This window comes from Sylvia atricapilla, chromosome 7 (genome assembly GCF_009819655.1).
Source record: "Sylvia atricapilla isolate bSylAtr1 chromosome 7, bSylAtr1.pri, whole genome shotgun sequence".
NCBI classification, from domain to species: domain Eukaryota; kingdom Metazoa; phylum Chordata; class Aves; order Passeriformes; family Sylviidae; genus Sylvia; species Sylvia atricapilla.
This window is the reverse complement of record NC_089146.1, coordinates 1,584,501-1,607,479: the sequence shown is the minus strand read 5'-3', so window position 1 is coordinate 1,607,479 and position 22,979 is coordinate 1,584,501. Positions and strand designations below refer to the sequence as shown.

General features: G+C 45.1%; 1 protein-coding gene across 7 annotated transcripts in view; it reads right to left on the bottom strand.

The window, feature by feature from the left end:
• AGAP1 (ArfGAP with GTPase domain, ankyrin repeat and PH domain 1) overlaps positions 1–22,979 on the bottom strand; it is a 303,821-nt gene that overhangs the window by 139,902 nt on the left and 140,940 nt on the right. For 6 of the 7 annotated variants that reach the window (XM_066322379.1, XM_066322381.1, XM_066322380.1 and 3 more), the window contains exons 8-9: positions 17,485–17,640; positions 12,626–12,718 (exon numbers count right to left, since the gene is read on the bottom strand). In XM_066322379.1, the coding sequence (XP_066178476.1) occupies positions 12,626–12,718; positions 17,485–17,640 (249 nt within the window). The remainder of the gene's footprint in view (positions 1–12,625; positions 12,719–17,484; positions 17,641–22,979) is intronic. The other variant, XM_066322377.1, reaches the window with a different exon arrangement.

The window sequence follows — 22,979 nt, the reverse complement described above, 5'->3', positions numbered from 1 at the left end:
TCACAGCAACATTTGCTGTGCAAAGTGCAAATTCATAAAATGCTCCCAAGTAGTTCCTTGCCTCGCATTAGCTTAGGCAAACACAAAATGTCTATTCTCAGAACGCTGGGGACACTTCAGCACTGGATGGATGCACATCTCTCCTGCCCCAGGAGAGGGAAGAGTTGTGCAGCTCACCTGCCTGACAAATGAGCACAGGAAATCTGAAAGTCTACATCCTTCAGGAGATCTGGTTCACACAAAGTCAGTATACACACATGATTCCAGATTTTCAGGCTCAGACTTGAGTATTTGTTTAACATGAAACACACCAAATCATACATACCTCGCAGTTTGCATCCTGAAGAAGAGTTTTCACCCCGTTCGCTCAAAGCTCAGCTTTTAGTCAAGGATTTCCTGCGCACCTCTCCCTCCACAGAAAAAGTAGTTTTGTTTTCGATTTGGCCATGAAACAGCCTGTATAATTTTGATTCCTAAAGTGATGATACCTGCCACCCTAAACAATCCCTGCTCTTCAATTCTCCTTGATTCCAATGTACTGCTCACTTCAGAGAGCAGAATTTCTAAGCGATCCAACCACTTTGGTAATTTTAGTTGATCTTTTTTCCCCAGTATCTCCCACACTAGAAGATTTCTTAATTTACCCCTGAAATATTCACAGAGAAGAGAGCGTTAGATGTTAATCTAGCTCCTTGATTTGTAGCAGTTCTTCAGTTCTCTACCCAACCATTTAAACGCTGTCATTCATAATAGGGTGATATACTGTACTATAAACCCTTCCGCAAATGGTACATCTTGGTATTTTTCTTTTGTGACAAAGACTCATATTAGTTATAAAGGGGAAAGAAATGGACTCAGTGCTCAGATCTACCTACATAATCTCCCCGCTCAACAGCCTCTCCCCTTCTTTAAAAGAAAATCCACACCCTCTTCCTTAAAGAAAACCGAAATCACTAAGCTTTTATTTTTCCTGGTAGAGAACATTCCGTGGTCTGACAACCCCCTGAGCTCAGCAGCTGTCTCCTGTAGTATTAATCCCAAAGCCACAGAATCCCAGAGGAGTTTGGATTAGAAGGGACCTTAAAGCCCATCCAGTCCCACCCCTGCCATAGGCAGGGACACCCTTCCACTGTCCCAGGCTGCTCCAAGCCCAACCTGGCCTTGGACACTGCCAGGGATCCAGGAGCAGCCACAGAGTGTCTGGGGCCTCATGTCAGATCCTGGCTTTGATTCCAGGCACAGCAACCTGTCCCCGGGGGTCGCTGGAGAAGTGACTTGTGAGGTACCAGAAGCACATTAAACCAAAAGACCTCCCAGACTTGGGTTACAGCAGCCGAAGTTTGAGTGGGTGGGTTTTAGTCCAGGTTCCACTCCTGTTTGTTCTCCCACACTGCCCCTCTTTTCCTGGTTCTTTTAAACAAGGATAGAGGCGCGCTTTTCAAGCAGACACATGGCACTGTTCCCAGAACTGAGCAAAGTTTAGTCCCCTTCCAGCCCAGCCCAGCCCACGCTCTGGCTTTAGGGCTTGTTTCCACCCCTACAGACCAGATCCAACCCACACGGCAGCTTTTAGCCACACGCACATTTGGATAAACTCTCAATTAAGATGGAGAGAGGCTGTGGCAAAATATTTTACATCTGCTACGTTTGCTTCGTGCACTTGGTTGGAAATTCTATCAAAAAAGCAATTGAGTTTTCCTGGCAGGTTTCAGTCTGTATAAAACCACTCTGCCTGTTCCTCACTGGAATAGCTTATGGTTAGGAAAACTAAAATCTTTATAGCTTTAGGATGTATAGAAGTGAAATAAACACTTTACAATAAACAAAACATTCAAGTTATACGATTTTTCTCCCTGATTTAACTCATGCAAAATAAACTGAGATTTTATCTGCAAGAATTGCACTTTAATTATAGAATCCTTGACAGGTTTGGGTTGGAAAGGATCTTAAAGACCATTCAGTTCCACCCTCCTGCCATGGGCAGGGACACCTTCCACTGTCCCAGGTTGCTCCAAGCCCCATCCAACCTGGCCTGCAACACTTCCAGGGATCCAGGGGCAGCCACAGCTTCTCTGGGCACCCTGGGCCAATTATTCCCTTTAAATTCAAAATATTTAGGTACCAACATCTGTCCGTGGCTCCTGAGACTGTCCTAAAGACATGCTGATAATTGCTATAGTCAGAGCATTTTTCTGAATAAAAGCAGGTTCAGATAAAACAGTATTTAAACCAAAGTGCAAGGACTTCCGTACATACTTCCAAACCAAATTTCCAAACCAGTCACAGAGTACCCATGTTTCAAATGCCCCCTGTTCCCCACAAGCAATATTCCTTTTTCATGCTATTTATTGGTTTTAATTCACCATTGTTAGCTACACTCTGGGAAAATATTTGCCCAAATGTTATACACTGAAGTGCCAACACTTTAAAATAAAACAACAAACACAAACGCACAAAATAAATCAGGAAATGAGGGATGCTGGGCCAACACCCCCAATCCAGATTCACACACGATTACCACGCAATTAAATGGGAGCAAAAGAACGATGAAAATATTCAGAATGCCCAAAGTTTGCTTTGTTCAAAAAATTAGGCTAAAGGGCTTTAACTGCGTGCTGTTCAGTTTACTCTTTTGATTGCTTTACCACTATGTAAATCAATTTGTTAATGTTCCTTACAAAATGCATGAGCCAGTTATACTGACAAACACACAAAGCTCATTCGTAATTAGCAGTTAATTAGTACGAAGGAACAGATGCTGTTAGAGTTTCAGCAGGCGAACAGGTTCTGTAAACAATGCTTATAAATCTAAATGAATTTATTAACCACAATGCAACTGTCAACGTTTTGCTGGCAACCATACAAATATGGTGGAATCCCCAAAACATCTTTACAATGTATTAATAATCATTGTGTCAACCCAAGTCTATCAGGCAGCCTCACTTGCTAACTGTCATAAGCTTGCTACTTAATCTTCTTATGTCAGTTCTCAGGACTAATTCCTCATGCCCCGGGAGGAAGAGCTGCAGCCAGCAAAGCCAGCCCAGATGTGCCTGGATTCACCTCCGACACGCGGCGCCTCCTTGGAACAAAGGCCTTTTCCCACTGCTTCCTGCAGAAAGCCCACGGTGCTGGATGGCACCTGGCCCTGTGCACGGTGACCCTGTTCACCCGGGGCTTTGGTCTACGTGGCCCTTGGAAGCCCCTTCCAACCCAAACCATTCTAATTCCAGATCTCATCCGCCGAAAGTAGGTAAAAAGGCCAATTCCTCCTGCTCTCCTGGTTATTTTGGAGATGCCCCCCATGCAGTGCTACACAAGGGATTGCGGGGACCTTTGGGAGCACACAAGGGGTTTTGCTGGATATCAGAAAAAGGCTCTTCCCCCAGAGCGTGCTGGGCACTGCCCAGGCTCCCCAGGGAATGGGCACAGTGCTGAGGCTGCCAGAGCTCCAGGAGCATTTACCATTTCACAACGCTCTCAGGGACGCACAGGGTGGGACTGCTGGGGTGTCTGTGCAGAGCCAGGGCTTGGATCAACGTTCCCTGTGAATCCCTCTCAGCTCAGGAGACTCTGATTCCGTGGTCATGAACCCAGGCACTCGGCCACTGACTGATGCCATCGTTTAGTGGAGGTTTTTGATTACCTGGGTAGATGAAGGTGGCTCAAATAAAGATATTGCACCTTGGAAAGCATTTTCTAGATGCAACTATTGAAACACCACCTCGAGTCAGAGGGTTTTGGCCAGGGGCCACCTGAGACCCTTCGGGCAACAGTGAAGATCCCTCAGTGCCCTCACTGCTGTCACTCTGCGTGTCACACTGACATGCCACCCTGATATATTACACCATTTCAGCGCTGGAAAATTCCAATAAATTTTTTAAAGTCGTATTATGGCTTTTTTTATTGATGTTCTCTTTTACACCTCCATTGCTTTCGCTCATTCCCTCCTCCTCTCCACCGAAGCACTCTGAGACCTCTTCCCCGTGTTCTGTCCTAAGGACACTCCAGGATTTGCAATACCCAGCACACAGAACAGGACGAGAACATCCCAAATGTATTAAATCCTCCACAGTCTCACCAGAGAGACTCTTGGCTTGCTTCCTTGTAGGCTCCAGCCCTACTCACTGCATTGGTACGGGACCCAAAATTCTGGAATTTGGGGGAGACTGTTCTCTGCTGGAATCCAGCACCAGGCACAAGAGGATGTTCATGCTAGAGACTCAGAAAAATACAGATATTCTCCACCTTCTCTTATGAACACTGGGGAACAGATCCTTGACTGGTCTGCGCTTAAGAGCAGCACCTGATCCTTTATACAATAGGGATCTCCCCCCCATCTCTTTTTTAAAAAATTGGTATTTTAGATGAGAAAAGCTCTTTCTCTACTATATCTGCAGAGGCTGATAATCTCCTGGCACTCTCCTCCTGCCTGCTTCCATTCTCCTTCCATGGTCCGTACAAGGAGGTTTAACCAGATCCACACTCCATTCCAAACAAAGACTGGAACATCTCCTCTTGAATCTTCAGGATGAGCAAGAGCTACAATCACACCCGATGTGTCAGCTAGGAAATCATCAGCTGCCACTCAAACCCACACATTTGTCCCCGTCCCTTTCATGAACCAGCAAGAGCACTGCATTTGCTTTAAAATAAATTACTAAATAAATAAGGAGGATAGAGTTGAACACTCCTTATTGGCAGTCACAATCTATGACCCTTTATGGCATTAACATATACAACATCTAGGAACCAAGAAATTTCCCTGTTTTTTAACTTTCCATCGTTGCCCTACAAGGCACTGCTTTCCTTGGCTCACTTTGACGGCTGGTCACACAAATAAATGGAATATTATGTTTGAGAAATTGTGTGCCCCCTGCCCGATTCAACACTAATAAACACTTAAATACACCCTTAGATCCAGACCATAGCCATGAAAAGCAAAAAAGGAAAAAAAAAAAAAAAAGATGGAAAGTTAATTTCTCTGAAAAGTTTACTGAAAATATTTCCTTTATGGATCCTTAAATAAAGCTGTACAGGGCTCACCTTGGGCTAAGAATGCTTGGGACTATCACTGTAGGACAGTCCTAGGTATTTAAAGTATTTAGAGATAAAATAATGACGTTTTGTAAGATGTGAAACAGAAAACTCTTATTTTAGGGACTCTGAAAAATTAGGACACTAAATAAAAGCAGCAAATTAGACATTTAATCTTGATAAGCCAAAGACCCAAAGTCCAGCTCCTTCCTGCAACCCTCAGACATCCCAGGAAGGGAAACCAGTAGACTGCAGAAAGCAGCAGGAAGCAGGTGGGAGGATTCAGTGGGACAAACAGATGGATGCACGAGGGAAAAGAGGAATTGTCTCAAGCAGAGAGGCTGAGGCTTGTGCCCAGGTCTGCCTGCTGGAGCCGAGGGGCAGAAGGGGCCATGCCCTTGGACTAGAAACCAGCTCCTTGGGCAAGGGAAGGGTTTAACACCTGGAACTCCCAGGTCCAGATGTCCAAGAGAGCTTTTTACTGCTATTTTATTCCAGAATCTGAGGACTACGGCTTTTCTTGGGATGGCATCTGAAACTCATCAACTGGAAAAACCCACAAACCTGGCTTTCACAGTGAAATTAAACATTATTCCAGGCAGGTACATGGAGCTGAAGCCATCCTTCTGATGTAAGGGCACATTTGATCTAATTGGAAAAAATATTTCAAGTGCACTGGGAATAGTCACTGTTAACTGAATGCAACAACGAAAAAGGAAAAAAGAGCATGCAGACCCCAGGGAATTACCAAATCAATTAACAACTAATTCAGGAACTAATTTCTGTATTGCCTCTTAGCACAAAACTGTATCTTTAATTTCTCCTGCAATAAGCATCACCATGATAGTCCTAACACACTCTGACGCTTTAAATGAGTTTACAAGTATCTCTTTTTGATTGGCTATATAACATTATTTCTTCACAGTTCAGTGCAACCACAGCCAAGTGCTCTGGAATATTTAATTATACTGGTAGCGACCAGTTAACAATTTACAGAACCACAGTAAGTACAAAGCATTTTATAACTGGTAATCAGCTAATTAAAAAAAAAAAAAAAAAGCCAGCAAAATGTGTATGTTCTGATTATAAACAATTGCGGAGGAATTACACAGAAGATTTCAGCACTAGGAGTATTTGGCTCAAAACCATACCCTGGTGTTTGTACAAGCTGATCTGGAGACTGATTACTGTGATTAGACAGACGTGTGACAGAGGAAATTACACCTCATGCTGGAGATAAATAAATCAAACCATGTCATCTGCCAGTTCCTTGTAAATCATGTCAGTTCCGACTTGGGCAAAGCTGCTCCTTGGAGACACCCAATGCTGCCTCCCAAACAACAGTCTACAAACCGACCTGGGCATCGGGAAGGAAAAACACAAAGTAGGAGGGGTTTTGGAGAATGCTCCTACCAGGACCTCAGAGAAAGACAGAGAGAGACTTTTGCCATGGGCCTGGAGGGACAGGACAAAAGGGAGCAGATTCGAATTGACAGAGGGCAGGGTTACATGGGATATTGGGCAGGAATTGTTCCCTGTGAGGGTGGGCAGGCCCTGGCACAGGGTGCCCAGAGCAGCTGTGGCTGCCCCTGGATCCCTGGCAGTGTCCCAGGCCAGGTTTGATTTGGCTTGGAGCAGCCTGGGACAGTGGAAGGTGTCCCTGTCCACAGCAGGGGTGGGACTGGATGGGCTTTCAGGTCCTCCCAATCCAAACCAACCTGGGGTTCTCTGTTTTGGAGCAGAAGCAGCAGCACAGGGGGCTGGGGCTGTGTGTCAGGGAAAGGGGTGCAGTGCAGAAACAGCTGTAAATAAGGGGAGTAAAACCTAGATTCTGCGTGCCCTCCACATGCCTGCTGCCATCCTCCTTCTGAAATGCTCTTGGCTCTTACCTGCATTAGCCACTTTTATTCCAAAACACAACCTGATGAACCCAGACAGAAGAGAGAAGCCACCAGATAAACCCTGGCACTACTGGCTGTAGCATCATCTGTCTGTTATGCTCCTCTGTATCGTTTTTTTCACCCTGTCAAGTCAGATGAATTAAAGCAGGAAGAGCTGCTAAGATCATGGCTTATTTGTTCTCTCTTCTGGTAGACTCCAAGTAAACATCTGCAGCCAGGAAAGCTGCTGCAAAGAGCATTTACTGCCTGTGAGGACGGCGACTCTGGGATGTGACACTCGCCCGGAGCACTGCGGTGCTCCTGTGGGAGTGAGGATGACTAAGGACATCACTTTGACTGACCAGACCTGGCACATGATCCTTTTTCAAAACCTCTTCCCAACACACTGCCCTGCCTGCTCAGATGCTCCAGCAGCTGGACAAACAGCTCTAGGTATTTTTAAGGGAAAACAGATTTCAGGTAGCTTTTTAAGGTGTTTTAAGGAATTTTAGGTGTTTTAAGGGAAAACAGGCTTCTCACTGCTTCAAAGGAAGGACCAAGATAACACAGTGTTGTGTGCCATTCCACCCAAGATTTGTGTAACTGGTGCTTAAACATCCCAACTAGGGCTAAAAATTAACAACAATGAAGTTAGGAAGTAGGAAATCACTAGTGAAGCAGAGGAAGTAGAAAATCACTACTGAAATAGAGGCAACACTGACCTACCCCTGTAGGGAGCTGAGGAGAAGGGACAGGTTTTTTATGCCAAGTTTGACATTTGATAAGAGCCTCTTCAAAGTTACCTTCGCTGAGTTTAATGATTTTTTTTAATAAAATCCAGGTGTATGTTGGGAAGTGCCAGTTTTGTTTATGCTCATCTTGAGAAAAAACTGCAACTTGTGTATCCAGGAATCAAACTCTTCTTCATGAGTAGCAAACCAGCAATGCCACCCCCATGCCTTGACATAAAAAATATTTGCCATTTTTAGGTCAAAGAGAAAAAAAAAAAAAAAAAAGACAAAATACCTAATTTCATTAAGATTACTTTAATGTACTTAAATATGCCAAGCTGGCAGGCAAAGAAGGTCATTTGAAATATCACCTAAAAGTAAAGCCTGAATAAGATATTCCACTTTCTCCATTAATCCAGCCATTTGCAAACCGAGGGAAGGGAATGGATTCTGAAGTTCACCTTTGCAAGTCATGGATGGCAAATTTTTCACTGTGTCATCAATACAGCACTAACCATCAGAACATTTATTTCTAATCCAGGCTTCAAGTTTGTCATCCCTAAATGATGCAGCAATTTGGGGGCACGAGAGGTGCAGCACCTCCCAGGGTAAGCCAAGGGTGGAGGCAATGTGTCAAACCCTGATTTTGGCCAGTTTTTGGTAAAAGAACAATCAAGGTTATATAGGTGGAGTATATAATGATGTGAGCATCTGTGATTAAGTGCAAAGGGCAGGGAGAAGAAGGGCTGGGAGCAGAAAGTCAAGGCCAGCTCTTAGGTATTTATTTACACTCCAGTTTGAGGGGGGATGGGGGCAGGACAGAGGAAAAAAATACTAAAAATTAAAAAAGAAAAAAAAAAAAAAAAAAGAAAAAGAAGAGCACACAGCTGCCATCCATAAAACAGACCTCCCATCTGCCACCCACGATTTGCATGTCACCTTCTCCAGGCTCATTTGTACTTCATTAACTGCCATTGACTTAACAAGATTTATGCAAATGACACCATAGGAGCTCACTAACTCCCACTGCAATCAAGTGATTATGTATGTACAATTCTCCACAGCAATGAAAAATTAATACATGACAAGCCCCCTCACCGCTGAGCTGAGCTTCTTGCTTTTATTTTTCTTGTTGTGTGCATTTTTGTTTTTTGGGTTTTTTTTTTAATTTGAATATGCCCTACTGATAAAGATTTCCCAATCCCACAAAAACCAAAGTAATTTTCCCAAAACGCTACGAAATCTCCCATCCTAGAAAGTCAATTCCTCCAAACTGCGCAGCCTCATGTGTGCTTCAAAATATTCTTCAAAATATTCACTCAGGCTACCAGGACCAAGGCTTCTTTTCCAGAATAAATGGGTTTGGAGGGAGGATTCTCCAACCAGAGCAAGCCACTCACTTTAGAAGTATTACTAGCAATGCTACAGAAAATAGCTTAAATACTCTTATAAGCACCTCCGTCTCAGAAGTACAAAACTTCCTACGGATTGAAACTTGAAGCCAATATTGCTCAAGACTTTTTCTGACTCTGTTTGATTTGCACAAGATTTTTCAGTAGCACACAAGTGAAATTTTGTATGATTTTTTAAAAATTCTGACATTCCCAGTTCCCAGCAGCTGCCAGAAGCCCAGGATTTAAGACATGCTGATATGGCTGCATGCACAAGGTATTGCTACCTCCCCAGGAAATCTGCCTTCTCAAAACTTCATTCACTCGAAGAGTATTTTGTCAGAAGCTAGCAGCCACCCTTTAAAAACAAGCCTGTTTTTCACTGCCTACATTTTGGGTTTCTGCTGGGAGCAGGAAGGGCCATCAGGACAGTTTTATACGGCTTAGCCCAATAAAACCAAATTTAGCACTGCAGTGAAAAAATCAGCTTTACCATGTAGAAAGGACACAGAGAGTAAGAACATTAACTCTTTTTGACCAGGCTGCTCTGAGTTAAGGATAAAGCCTGAAGGAATTAGGTGTTTCCATGGAAAGAAATAGGCTATTCACAATTATACCTTCCTCATGGAACCCTGGAACGGTTTGGGGTTGGAACAGACCTTACAGTCAACCTCATTCCAACACCCTGCCATGGGCAAGGACATCTTCCCCCAGCCCAGGGCTGCTCAGGGCACCATGCAAACCCTCCCAAACTCAGGTATTTCCCCTAAACTCACAGGGTTTCAGGCACCAAGAACAGGAATGCAGGAGCAGGTTACAACATTTGGCTTCTTTTGACCAAATCCCGCTGGCAGCTTGTGCAGGTCCATACTCGGGTCCCAGAATGATCACCAACTCTTTCACAGCGCTGGGAGAGATTCCGTTTTTTCCTCAAAACCATTTCCAGCCTCCAAGGAACTTGCTTTGGCTGGAGGTTTTACCATTTGTTTGTGGGGTGTTGTTGGGTTTGGTTTTGTTGTTTGTTTGGGGGTTTTTTGTTGTTGTTTGTGGGGTTTTTGGGGGCGTTTTTTTGGTGGAGCTTTTTTTGTTGCTGTAGTTCAGTTTTATTCTCTCACAGCAACTCTGGGAACGCTGCAGCCTGAAACCAGATTTCTCTTTCCATTCCCACACATCCCAAGCAACAAAAGACAGAACAAGAAGAAACAGCCTCAAGTTGCACCAGGGAAGGTTCAGGTTGGATATTAGGAAACATTTCTTCACAGAAAGGGTGGTCAGGCATTGGCAAAGCACTGCCCAGGGCAGTGGTGGAGTCCCCATCCCTGGAGGGATGTAAAATCCATGAGGACATGGGTTAGTGGTGGCTTTCACTGTGCTTGTTCAAACACTGGACTTCGCGACCTTAGAGGGTTTTTCCAACCTTAGTGACTCTGTGACTCCACTTGCCACAGAAAACATCATGATGGAAAGGGTTTCTTAGCTTAGGAAGAACAGTAGCATGAAGGTTTTTAGGTTGAGAAGTTGCCATCCACATCCCTCTGTCTCATTCCCAGTTAAGACATGAAATAAAAGACACCAGCTTTCCTAGCAGGAATTTCTGCTGCCTCAGAGAGAGCTCCAAGGACTTGGCACCTGTCAAGCCCCACGAGAATGTGCCAGCAACCAAACCTGGAGCCACCTCTACTGACCAGACCTCCAGAATCCCTCCTCCTGACATCTGAGTGTGATGTGAAAACCCTCTGGGATCAGCCGCCCCACAGCACTGCAAAAACCTCCCAAGTTCCCATCCCCAAAGCCCAAAGAAGGGGATGGATCTGCTGAGGACGCACATCAAGGATTTGGGGGTAACTGGCTGGTATGTGACAAAATGAACTTATCCTAACTGGGACTAGTAACAAGAAGGACATGTTCCCAAAAGACTGGTCAGATTTGGTACACAAGCAGGGCTGCAAGGAGAATTTTTCCATACAGAAATCCCAGATATTGTAAGGGATATCCTTTACAACATGCAGTGGCACAATCAACCATGTTGATCTTACAATACTCTTTCTACAAGTGTACTTTTAATCAAATTAATTCCATACACCAGCATTTTAGGAAAGAACAGTACGTATGCCTGGAATAAATATTGGCACATCTATTCCTCAGTTTTACACTCTCAGCTGCACTTTTGTTTAATTAGCATTACCCAAAAGGATTGCAGCCGGTCTAACCCATCCTGTACCATAAAAGAGCTGTAGGAAAATAAAACTGTAGCTTGCTTTAAATGCCTGGAATCTCCTCCCCTGAATGCAGAGCCAAATACTGAGCTCCTCTGCTTTCAAACTGCTCTTCTGGATTGCAGCGTGCTTGATTAAAATTTGCCTACCAGAGATTCACACACGACAGCATTTTTGCTGCCTGATGGTCCCAAAAGGTCTCTTAGAATAACTTTAGGAAGAAAAATCACAGCTAATAGTGAAAGGTACAAAATCAACTTCTCCTCACATCCAGAAACAGAGGAAAAACATGGGACACCCCAAAATGTGTAAATCCAGCTCCACGCAGGACGTCCAGGGCTACCTGGCAGGATAAGGCACGGACTGAGGGAAGATGAGGAGAGCAAGCGAGCCTCTGGAGGGCAGGAAAGGTGCCAAAACAACTGGGAAGAAATGTGTGGGAAGAAAACAAGTGGAAGAGAAAGGGAGCTTATCTCTAGCAAGGCAACTCTCACACATGAGTAAACACTTGCAAACACTGACACAGGAACGGTGTGAGAACATGGAGACCTCAACCACATGGATCCAGTGCCATTTCATTTGAGAAAGCAAATCATCTCACTCCCCAAATACTTCCCATCCAACGCTGGCACCGCTTTTGCCTTTCAAAGGAGTGTTCCCAGCCACAATTCAGCATCGAATTTCCAGGCTAATGAAAGTGCATCTAGGCTAGTAAAAACAGACCAAAACAAATCCTCGGCTTCAAGTCCTGTTGTGTAATGAGAAAGTTTAATTAAGGCCACACATTACAGCTGTAAACGTTCTCTTATATAATAAGGTCTAAATGAAACTGAACCTAATCAAAGTTACAATCCCTTCATTAGCAAATTACAAACAAGAGCGCGCAGCTGACACACCGGCCATGATTATCACAACTAATTGCCTCGTTGTTACGGAGCAGCCTGAAACTGTGTTCAGATGTCCGTCTGTGGTAGCAAATTAGGGCCACATCAGGCTATTCCCGCGATCACAAGGGGCTCTTGTCGAGCGATCTGATTTACCCTGCGCCTGGCAGCACTCGGCCCAATCAAAGCCCCCTCTACAAAGGCGGCTTTGAAGCCAGCACAGCCTAGAAACCCGCTCCATATGCAGGCCGGCAGACTGCACTTCATTAGGCCTGTTGTCACATTTTCCCTCTTCTTATTCTAATGATCCTATTTTAATACACATAGGAACCTCTCCTAATTGATGTCAAGTGAGTGACTTCCACATTCATCACCGGCGCACATCAAACGCCGCCGAGCGCCGGCCCCGCCGCCGCCGCGCACCCGAGGTGTGTCTCCCAACTATGGAAAGCAGGCAAGGGAAAAATACAACTATTTCGGCATTACCTGTTTAATTGGGATTGCGCGGCCGCTTCCAATGCTGTCTGTTCTGCTCTCCAGGACCTTCTTCTCTTTGTCTGGGTCACTCCCTTTCCGAGACTGCAGAGCGAAAAGAAAAGTTTGTGCTCCATTAAATGCACACGGAGGATGCTTTTATTTGCCTTCTTTTCTTTCGGGGCAATTAAAAAATAATTCAGCAGGTAAATATAGGCTCGGAATTGGATCTGCACAAATACACAAGCCTCCTAAAATGCGAATAAATTTCCCATCCGCCGCCCATAAATTTCAACCATCCACTAGTGTGAAATGCGTTTGGATTTAAAGAGTTACAGCTTCGCTGCCTGAAGACCCACAACATCAGAGGACACGTTTCTGAAGTTTTCAATGGTAGCTGCAAAAGGGAATGAAGGTGCCATCTCCTCATTAAGAAAAATTCAATATACCCATGCATACGTTTAATTCACACCTGTGTGGGTTCTTAGAAATGGCAGCAACTATTTAGACACACAGTTTTATAATGCTGGGTTTGACCATATGGACCTCAACTCATTATTTTTTTTTTCTACTTTGGGATGGTTAGAAAGTTGGAACAGCAAGAAAAGTCAGTGACTGGAAAAAGTTATCTGAACACAATGTGGAAAAATTAGCATGAGGAGAATTTTACCAATGTCTAAACCCTGAATTGCTTTATCCTGGCCTTCTCCAAGGCTGGAACTGCTGCAGGAGCAAGGTCACAGCAGTCCCTTCACGACTTTATCACGTAATACGGGAATTTGAAGAAGTTATTCAGATCGCAGCCCGTTATTGCGACAGAACGCACAGGCACGGTGATTTTGACAGATTTATTTTATTACAAAAAGAAGACCTGAGAGTCGTCCTCCTTAATAACTGCGCTGACAAGTGACAACTTCACTCCATTACTTTCCAATGGGGACATTACTCACACGATATCGGAAACGGGAAAACATTTTCGTGTGCTTTTCAACTCGGCGATGATGTATGAAAGGAGCCCATGGGTGGTGTCCGGCACCGCCACGGGGAGCTAATGACAACCGGGAGCGCGTCAGAGCTCCGCGCTTCCAGCGGGAAGAGACACCAGAATCGGGAGGATCATCGGGATTGGGACGGCTAATGCTGCTGCCCCCATCCCACAAAGGGGTGGGAGGAAGAATAAGCCCCCGGAGCAGCTGCCCTGGGGCGTGAGGGGACTGGAGTAAGAGCATTCCGAGCAGCACATTCACCCAGCGGGGATCCGGCAACCGGCTCCTATCGCCAGTTACTATGGTTCGGGCCAATGGAATGACGGGCCGGGGAATTCAACAAAGAGCAAATGAAAGCAAGCAAAACAAGTGGGAGGGATGAAATCCAGTGTGCAGGATAACTATTGTTCCTCGTCCTTCAAGACAGATTTCTGCCTCTGAAAGTGCCACTTCCCAAGAATACAAGGCAAAACAAAGCTTCAATGGCGCAAAGCGCCCGTAAGTGACGTTGTAAAGAAACTCAGTGAAGGTGCCCAAATCCTTGGGAGGGGAGTTGTCAACTTGAATGTTTCTTTTTCATCCGACTTTTTTTTTTTTTTTTTTTTCCAGAAAGGACCCTGCCTCTGAAATGCAGGCTGAATATTTACACGCTGTTTTTCATTTCTGGTTTTAAATCACCACCACCCCTTAAAAGTTACTGCAGCTGGAAATCACAAGCTGCACGTGGAAGGGAAATATCTACATGCAAAACACTAGTAAATGCCAAAAGCACAGAAACATAGGGATTTCTGTTAGGCAAATTCCCTTCTAGCTGCTCGTAATCACAGAATCCCTGATGTTTTTCCAGGGGAGAATCTTCACACGCTCCACTATTTATAAAGATAAATTGTGCAGTGAAACAGAGATCTGATCTTTTATGCTTTTGTACCTATGACACACACAATATGTCTTATATCCTAGCAGAAAAAAAATCCACTCCAAACCACACTGGAGCAACACTTCCGAGGACATTTTCCGATGGCACATCTACACAGTAGGTGGTTCTATTTAAAACTTGGAGCCAGCAAACCAGAAAAAGTCTGGAAAAATTAAAGCACCTGCACCAATATCTTTGGAGTGATTTCCCTTTGCACTCGAAGTCACTCACAGACTTAATCCACGTAAAACTTGACCCAAGATGTCACATCTGAGCTGGAGCAAAACCAGACCCAGATCAGCAGTGCAGACCATCCCAAAAGTAAAATACTCATCTCTAACAGTTGATATTGAGACAGAGAGCTCATTTAAAGTCTGAAAAACTCTCTTGGAATTCTGTAAATATGTAAGACAGGTAACACTGAATGTGGGAAATGTGATGCACCTTTCTATGCCAGAAATTCCCTCACCCGATGTGGGATCAGACATGGTTAGAATCAGCATCCTGTTCAGTGAACCTCAGAAATGCATTGTAAATCCTCACCTGCCCTATACAAGATGATTTGGTGGTCCCTGTTATCACACTGTCCAAAGCAAAGGATATCAACTCCTTTAATATTTCATATATCTTATCACTTAAGGGGAAAATCAGCTACTGCAACAATAGCTTTGTAACAAACATTAATACTCAATGTCAAAAAGATGAGATGCTGCATTTAATGGACTGAACATGTTTAAAATACTCATCCCTATTCCCAGTCAAAAACTGGAACTAAGAAGAACCAAATGTTTTCTACTTAGCCTAGTCCTCTTCCAACAACGGAAGACCTAAAGATCACGAAACAGATTACCTGTGCTAGATAATAAAGGGTAACTTGCAATGATTTAACAGAAACACATCTGATTCTGTAAGAGATAAAGGTGTGAGTGAGAGGGAAGAGAAGCAAAGCAAGAAACTCAGAGCTAAACAGTAAAGTATTTTAATCACACACTCTGCTCATAGCTACACACAAAATACTGGTTATCTATTTACTCAATTAAATAATTCCAGGTTATAACCTGGCACAAAAGCTGGGTTACAGCAGAGTGGGTGTTAAGTACTTCAGGACACAGATTACAGGGCAGCTCATTAAACAATCTCACGACACCCATCTTAAAAGACACAACTAATTCTGCAATGGCAAATTATTATTATTTTTCCCAGTTATCAGACATTAAGACAACTATCAGCACCCTCTCACGTTAGTAAATACGGTTCTCACTAATTATCACAAACCAGAGCTTTAGTCTGTTTGTTTGCAGCTGACCTAACACTCTCCTCAAACCTTTCCCGTGACTGCAGATGGGTCTGTTTTTCTGTCCTCCCTTTTTCCAATTTCCAGCTGCTCCCAACCGACACATCCCCAACTGCCCAAACGTCAGCACACCTCTGGAGCCCTGGCAGCAGCTCACGTGTCCTTCAGCCCGGACAGGGATGGTCGGCAATGTTTCCAGGGATGCAGCAGCATCCCAGCTCTGCCTCCAGAGCTCTGCCTGCTGCTGCTTTCTGGGCTGACACTGACATCTAGTGGGGTTGGGAACTCTGGAATTCTCCCACCCAACTCCACACTATTCCCACCAATGGGAAGAAATCCGCACAGCTGTTTATCAGACGTCGGTGTCAAAGCTGGGACGCTTCTTCCCAGGCTGCTCATTTTATTGTTTCCCACCTACACATTTGCACCCAAACACAAATGCGTGATTTCCTCTCCTTTACAGGAGCGGGAGATCTGGGTTTAAATCAAAACACCTCTGTTGGGATGGACACGGGATCCCTGGGGCTCTGTGCTGTCACTCAGAGCTCCAAAATGAGGACTAAACTTTCCACTTGCTGAAGGTGGAGAGCTCAGATTTCCCTCAGAGTATAAGGAAAAGGTTTTATGGGGTTTTTATGCGGGAAGTGAGCATGACACTTTGGAATAAAATGTATAAATTTCCCATGTTGACAGGGAAGTTGTGGGCTCCTAAACACAACTAACATGTAGCTACAACCCCCAAGGGAGTTATACGGGAGCCCAGAGGGATTCTGAGTTTGCTATGATGTGTGTGAACTGTCAAAAACTGCTTACAAACCACAATTACAACTGCAACACGATCTCAGAGCTTTCAGCAAGAGGGCTGAAACCAAGGAAACCTTCAGGAAACCTTCACTCAGGGCTTCACTGGCATCTCCCAAACTACTTCTGCATAACAAAGACCTGCCATATTGCACCAGGCAGTTTTCTATTTGATTTTTTTGTTTGATTTTGGGTTTTTTGGCCTCTTAGCGAAGCAAAAAAGAGGTGGCTTGGAAAGAAAAAAAGTTAACTTAATCTCCATCATCCTTTTGAACCCTGGAGAAGAAAAAAAGTGATCTGATTCTGCATAGTAATAGAAATAGCATGGGGTAGTTTGGTTTGGGAAGGAGCTTGAAGCCCCATCCAGTCCCACCCCTGCCACGGGCAGGGACACATTCCACTGTCACAGGCTGCTCCAGCCTCCATCCAGCCTGGCCTTGGGCACTTCCAGGGATCCAGGGGCAGCCACAGCTTCTCTGGGCACCCTGTGCCAGGGCCTGCCCACCCTCACGGAGAGGAATTCCTTCCCAATATCTCATCTAACCCTACCCTTTGTCAGTGGAAGTCCCATCTCTCCAGGCCCTTTATCCCAAGCCCCTCTCCAGCTCTCCTGGAGCTCCTTCAGGCACTGAAAAGGGCTCTAAGGTTCCCCGTGGAGCCTGCTCTTCTCCAGGCTGAGCAACCTCAAGTCTCTCAGCCCGTCTTCTCCAAGAGAGCCGCCCAACGGTAACTCCAAGGTGTTTCTGTCTGAAGCCCCAGATCCATCTCAGCCCTCCTGTGTGTCCCAGAGCAGCCCAGCTCGGGGGGCTGAAGCTCAGGCTGCCTCCAGAGCAGCACACAGCCCGCAGCAGCAGGGGGCCCCTGGCTCACTCACCGTGAAGAGGTTGGATCGGCGCTTGGACTGTTTACGGACAGGAGTTGGTGTGTTGGCAGTGGGAGGAACATCAATCCGCAGCTCCTTCTGGCTGGTGCTTGGAGTTGATGGGACAGAGGAGGAATAATCACTTAAACTCCCTCCTCCATTACTGGTCTGCAAGGATTAAAGGGAGTTTTAAACAGTGGTACGCTGCTTTCAAGAAATGACAATCCACAGCTGTATCTTATTTACTCCTGATTTACTCCAGATTTATGCAGGGGCGCAGCCAGAGCTCAGCAGGGCTGCCCTACTGTCACTTTTCCAGACATTCCTATTCCAAGCCTTTAAACAATTCCCCTGCCATTGTTTTTTGAAGACTTAGAGCTCTGTTTATACAGGAGGCACATTTTCATTCTACACAGTATAACCATAACCGGGTATCAACAGTTTCATTTGTTTTCTAGTGTACAAGTAAGCAAAACATTGGGGAAAACCTTCCAAATCTGGATTTCTACTAAACTAAATTCCAAGAGAAAATCCCCAGCGCTGTGGAGCTGCATAGCTGGAGTTAAACCTAGTCAAGAGACACCAGATCACTGAGAGCTGATCAAGAAAATGAAAATAATTCAGGGTTGTACAGCGACTACCAGGGGGTTGGATAAATCCCAGCATATTCCAAGGATCACAGAATCTCCTGAGCTGCAAGAGACCCACAAGGAAAACTTAATCCAGCCCCTGGCCCTGCGCAGGATTTGCTGAAGCCACTAGTGCAAAGATACAAAACTTATAAGGAAGATATTCCAATTAATTCAAAGCAGCCAAAACTGTGATGTTATGTCCTAGTCCTGAAAGAAAGCATTGAGCCTATAAAACAATAAATGAACAGAGGTAACAAATTCCTGAAAGCAGGAAGGTGAGGAAACCAGACAAAACGGAAAGGACCAAAATGTGATTAAGAAAAAAAATCTTATTTTTTCTTTAAAAGGACTTATTGCACATGACACAAACAAGTACTAAAAACACCATCAAAGGAGGAGATGCTCTGTGTGCTGATGAGGGACTGGGGCAGGACAACAGGGACAATTCTGCCTGTTGGGGATGGAAAACTCAGCAGAGGAACAGCTCACACATAGCTTCTGGGGGGGAAAGAGATTTCTGGGATGCACCCAAGTTTCCTAGAAGAAGTGAGGAAAGGTGGTAAGAGGGTATTTCCAGAATTCCTGAGAAGAAAGCTGCCTGATGGGACTTTCCCCATGCTCCCTGGGGATCAGAATCTCAAGCTGCAACCAGTCAGGATGAAAAAATAGGAGACAATCCCTTACACCCAGCTCAAGGCTCTCCATGTTGTAAGTTCTCTTCTGAATCCTGCAGCTTTTCCAAAGCAGGGAGCAGAGGTGAAGGCACTGAAAGCACAGTGGGGCTGGAAAGAGATGTCCTACAACATTCTCAAACGCCAGAGGAAGTGGCAGCAGAACTGGGAGATGTGTACGAAACAAAGGAGATGAAATAATGCAACAGAAATGATCATTTTTAGTGTCCCAATGGAGAATGGTAACACTGGACAGATGAGCAGGACAACCTGGGAAGAAGTGGCCTCAATTACCTCACATCTGCTTTTCCTGTCTCTGTAGCAGCTTGTTCCCAATCCACTGAATGTGCTGGAGATGAGAAGGATGGTAAGGGAACCTTTTCGTTTTACTGAAATTAACAGATGTATACCCTAAGAGCCTACTTCCCAGATGGAGAACATGAAGGATTCCCTAAAATTTTACCTTTAAACTCCTTCATCATTTCACAGCATCACTTTTTGCAGCTGTCTACTGGATTTCTAAGTGATTTATTTTCTGGGAGCGAGTAACTCCTAAAGGAAAGCACAAACCTGTATTCCATTCCCCAAAGACACAGAGAGAGCTTCTGTAAAAGAAGTCCTGCAGGCAATGTTTCTCTTGTCACACACCAAGCCCAGTGGATTTTCAACTTCGTAAATAAAGATTTCAGAGTAAGCCCACTGGCTGGAACAGTGAAAAAACACAAGCAGAGAGATACATGGAAACCACCGAATGGTTCTGGTTGGAAGGGACCCCAAGGATTATCTAATTCCAGCTCCTTGCCATGGGCAGGGATACCTACCATTGTCCCAGGCTGCCCCAAGATCCTTCCAATCTGGCCTGGGACACTCCCAGGGATCCAGGGGCAGCCACAGCTTCTCTGGGCACCCTGTGCCAGGGCCTGCCCACCCTCACAGGGAGGTATCTAAAATGCTTCTCCTAGATAAATATTAGGTTACTCAGAAACAACCCTGTAAATGCACAAGGACTGTGACATAAGTGGCATTAAATACATTATCATTCCTCTTATAGTTTTAATTTCGACATTCCAGAAAATTTCCAAAAAGCTAATCAGGTCTTACCTACAATGCAATAATGGATGACCAAACTGACTGCGCTTTGCTTTCAGTAGTTTAATTTACATTTTTGGACAATCATGTCGTAGTAAAAATTGTCTGGAGGCATTGTGCAAACATAAAGAACTCATCACTATAGATCTGCCTGCAACAGGTAGTAAGGAACGAGCTTGTGTGGCAGCCACACCTGAGCTGCAGCTCTGTAGTGGATGTTAAGCTCCACACCCTGCTAAGCTCCTTGGAGAATGGCACTGCTGACCAGGAAAAAACTGATGGCACTGCAGCCCACATGGATGGACACTGAGGGACTGGAGCGTGTCCAGGGAAGGGAACGGAACTTGGGAAGGGTCTGGAGCCCCAGGAGAGGCTGAGGGAGCTGGGACAGGGGCTCAGCCTGGAGAAAAGGAGGCTCAGGGGGGACCTTGTGGCTCTGCACAACTCCCTGACAGGAGGGGACAGCCGGGGGGATCGGGCTGTGCTCCCAGGGAACAGGGACAGGAGGAGAGGGAACGGCCTCAAGTCGCACCAAAGGAGATTTAGATTGGATATCAAGGAGAATTTCTTCACCAAAGGCATGTAAAGATCCTTCTGTCACAGAGAAATGCATGGAGACCAGGCAGACATGGAAACATGGGGCCATTTTCAATCTGCTCTCACAGCAGAACATAACAGCTGAATTCCAGGAAAGCCAGGCAGGGTGAAAACATAGGCAGACTGCAGATTTCAAGGAATTACAGTCACTTGTAAAACAATCTTTCCATCTTTACCTTCAAAACTGCAGTTCACAAGTAAGCTCACACCGCTGGGGATTCCTGGCTGGAATCTGCACATCCATTTGTCTGGAGTCTTTCACACAAACAGCAAGGACAGCTGTTGTGCCAAAGGATTTTCCAGCTGTTTTTACAAGAGTGCAAACTCAAACCCAGGCCCAGCTGCAGGTGACTCCTCAGCACGTTAACCACACACAGGCACTGAGGACCAAAGGTGGGGTCCAGATGAGCAGCCTCACGGGTTTGGGATCCAGATGATTTCTACTTCCAGGGGATGGGCAGAGCAAACAGCCCTTTGGGACAATTTTTACTGGCACTATTCTTCTAAGCTGATATCCTAAAACTGCCTGCCTGGTATGTCAGGTGTAAAGGACAAGCAGCTCCTCTAGCACCGGGATGAATTTAGGGACAAGGAATGCCTCTGTGGGGTTTTGTAAAGGAAAAGCAAACTCGTTCTTCTTTGAAATTACACTTAGCATGATATACAAGCATATCAAGCCTAGGAAGATTGTCAAGGGATAGGGGAATGGGGGAATGAAAGTGGGATAGACATGCAGAGCACAGAGATACAGAAGTGACTGGTCTGCACCTGCAAAAAGTAAATTAAATATCTATTCCAAGATGCCCTGTGGCCAATGAGAGCCTCCAATCCACTGCACAACACTTCTTCCCCTCTAAACAACTCAGTCTACCTCTTCAAGTGTTCCGAAAAGCCAGACAGTGAGCTGTGACTGGAATACCTGAATGCAGCAGACAGAATGTAAGCGGTGTTGCACCATCCCTCTTGGTGACAGAGCATACAACAGTTCTGTCCATCATGGTCATGAATGATAATCCTTGGATTTGAGAATAAAATTCTTTCCACGCATTCTCTGCTGCCCTGAAAGCCAACAGAGGTACCTGAAGTATTTGCAATAGTTGTTGGCTCTGGGTATCAAGGTTTTTCAAGGAAAACCTTCCCTCTGACTGACACACACGTTAAAAACTAAGAAGGGAAATTAAGAAGCATCTACTACAAAGACAAGTGGATTTTGTCTTTGGAATAGGAAGCATCTTACTGTGTGGAACAGGCCTCTGGAAATACATAACTGCAGACATTCCTGACAGCATTTTCTGGAAGGGAATCTTACTGAGGCATTTACCACCTCAGACTCCTGGACGTGTGGCTAGAGAAGCACCCAAACACACAGACAATCTTTCACAGAATCCCAGAATGGTTCGGATTGGAAGGAACATTAAAGCTGATCTCATTCCAACACCCTGCCATGGGCAGCGACACCTTCCACCAGACCAGAGTGCTCCAAGCCCTGTCCAACCTGGCAGACTGAAACCATCGAAGCCCTGGATGGTGCTGAGCCTTAGAATTCCCCCCAAGTATGCCAAGGACTAGCCTGGTAAAGGTGACACTCAATACTTCTTTTTTTTTTTTTTTTTTTTTTCTTTCTCTACAGCCTAAGCTTTTGACTGCAGAGTCATCTGGAGAGTTTGCAGGAGTTCAATCCCCAGGATGATCCAACCAGAGAGGGAACAGTATCTGACTTTATCTGAAGTGCTGCGTGTAACCACTGCCTCTGAAGGCCTTTGCTCCTGTGGAGAATGCAAGTGGCAGGGCACTGCACCGATAACAGGTTTGATTCATGGAGGAAATCTTCAGAGAAACATCATTACGCCAAGAGAGATGTTCCAAAGGGCAAGACACCAGCCAGTCTTCCAGCCAAGATCAGAGATGGCAAATCTTGCCCCAAATCATCTTAAACTTGGAATTGCAGTTGCAAAGTTCTTTTAAGTCTGGGATAAGGATTCAGCTTCCTTGCCTTAAACAAGGTCATACTGCCTTTAAGTGCAGCACAAAGGAGATACGACATGAAACAGATTCCTGGCCTCTACTTTTAGGCATGACATCAGTCTCAGAAGAGAGACATCTTTGACTGGTGATGCAATTGCCCCTTTAGGTAATTATGACACCTGGCAAAGGCAGCAAAGAACATTATTTCACTTTTATTAAAACAGAATCTAGGGAGCCTTCTGACAAAGGCTAGCTTGGCTCCATTTTCCCAAACAGTTTGTATCACAGGCAAGAAGTTTGCTGCACGGGTGATGGCACTGGTCTAGAATTTGGTGTTTGCTGTTGAACTTCAAACTAGACTTGGGTAGGAAACCGGTGCACCCCCAGATATTTGACGTCCTTTAGCAAAAAAATAGCTTCATTAACAAGAAATGTCCTCAGAGAGGGCGAGTTCCAAGGGCCTGTGGCCATGAACTGCTCAGAGACAGAGCAGCTGAGGAAAGCCAGAAAGGGGAGACCTCTCCCATGTGAGAACTTGTACTTCACCAGAAGG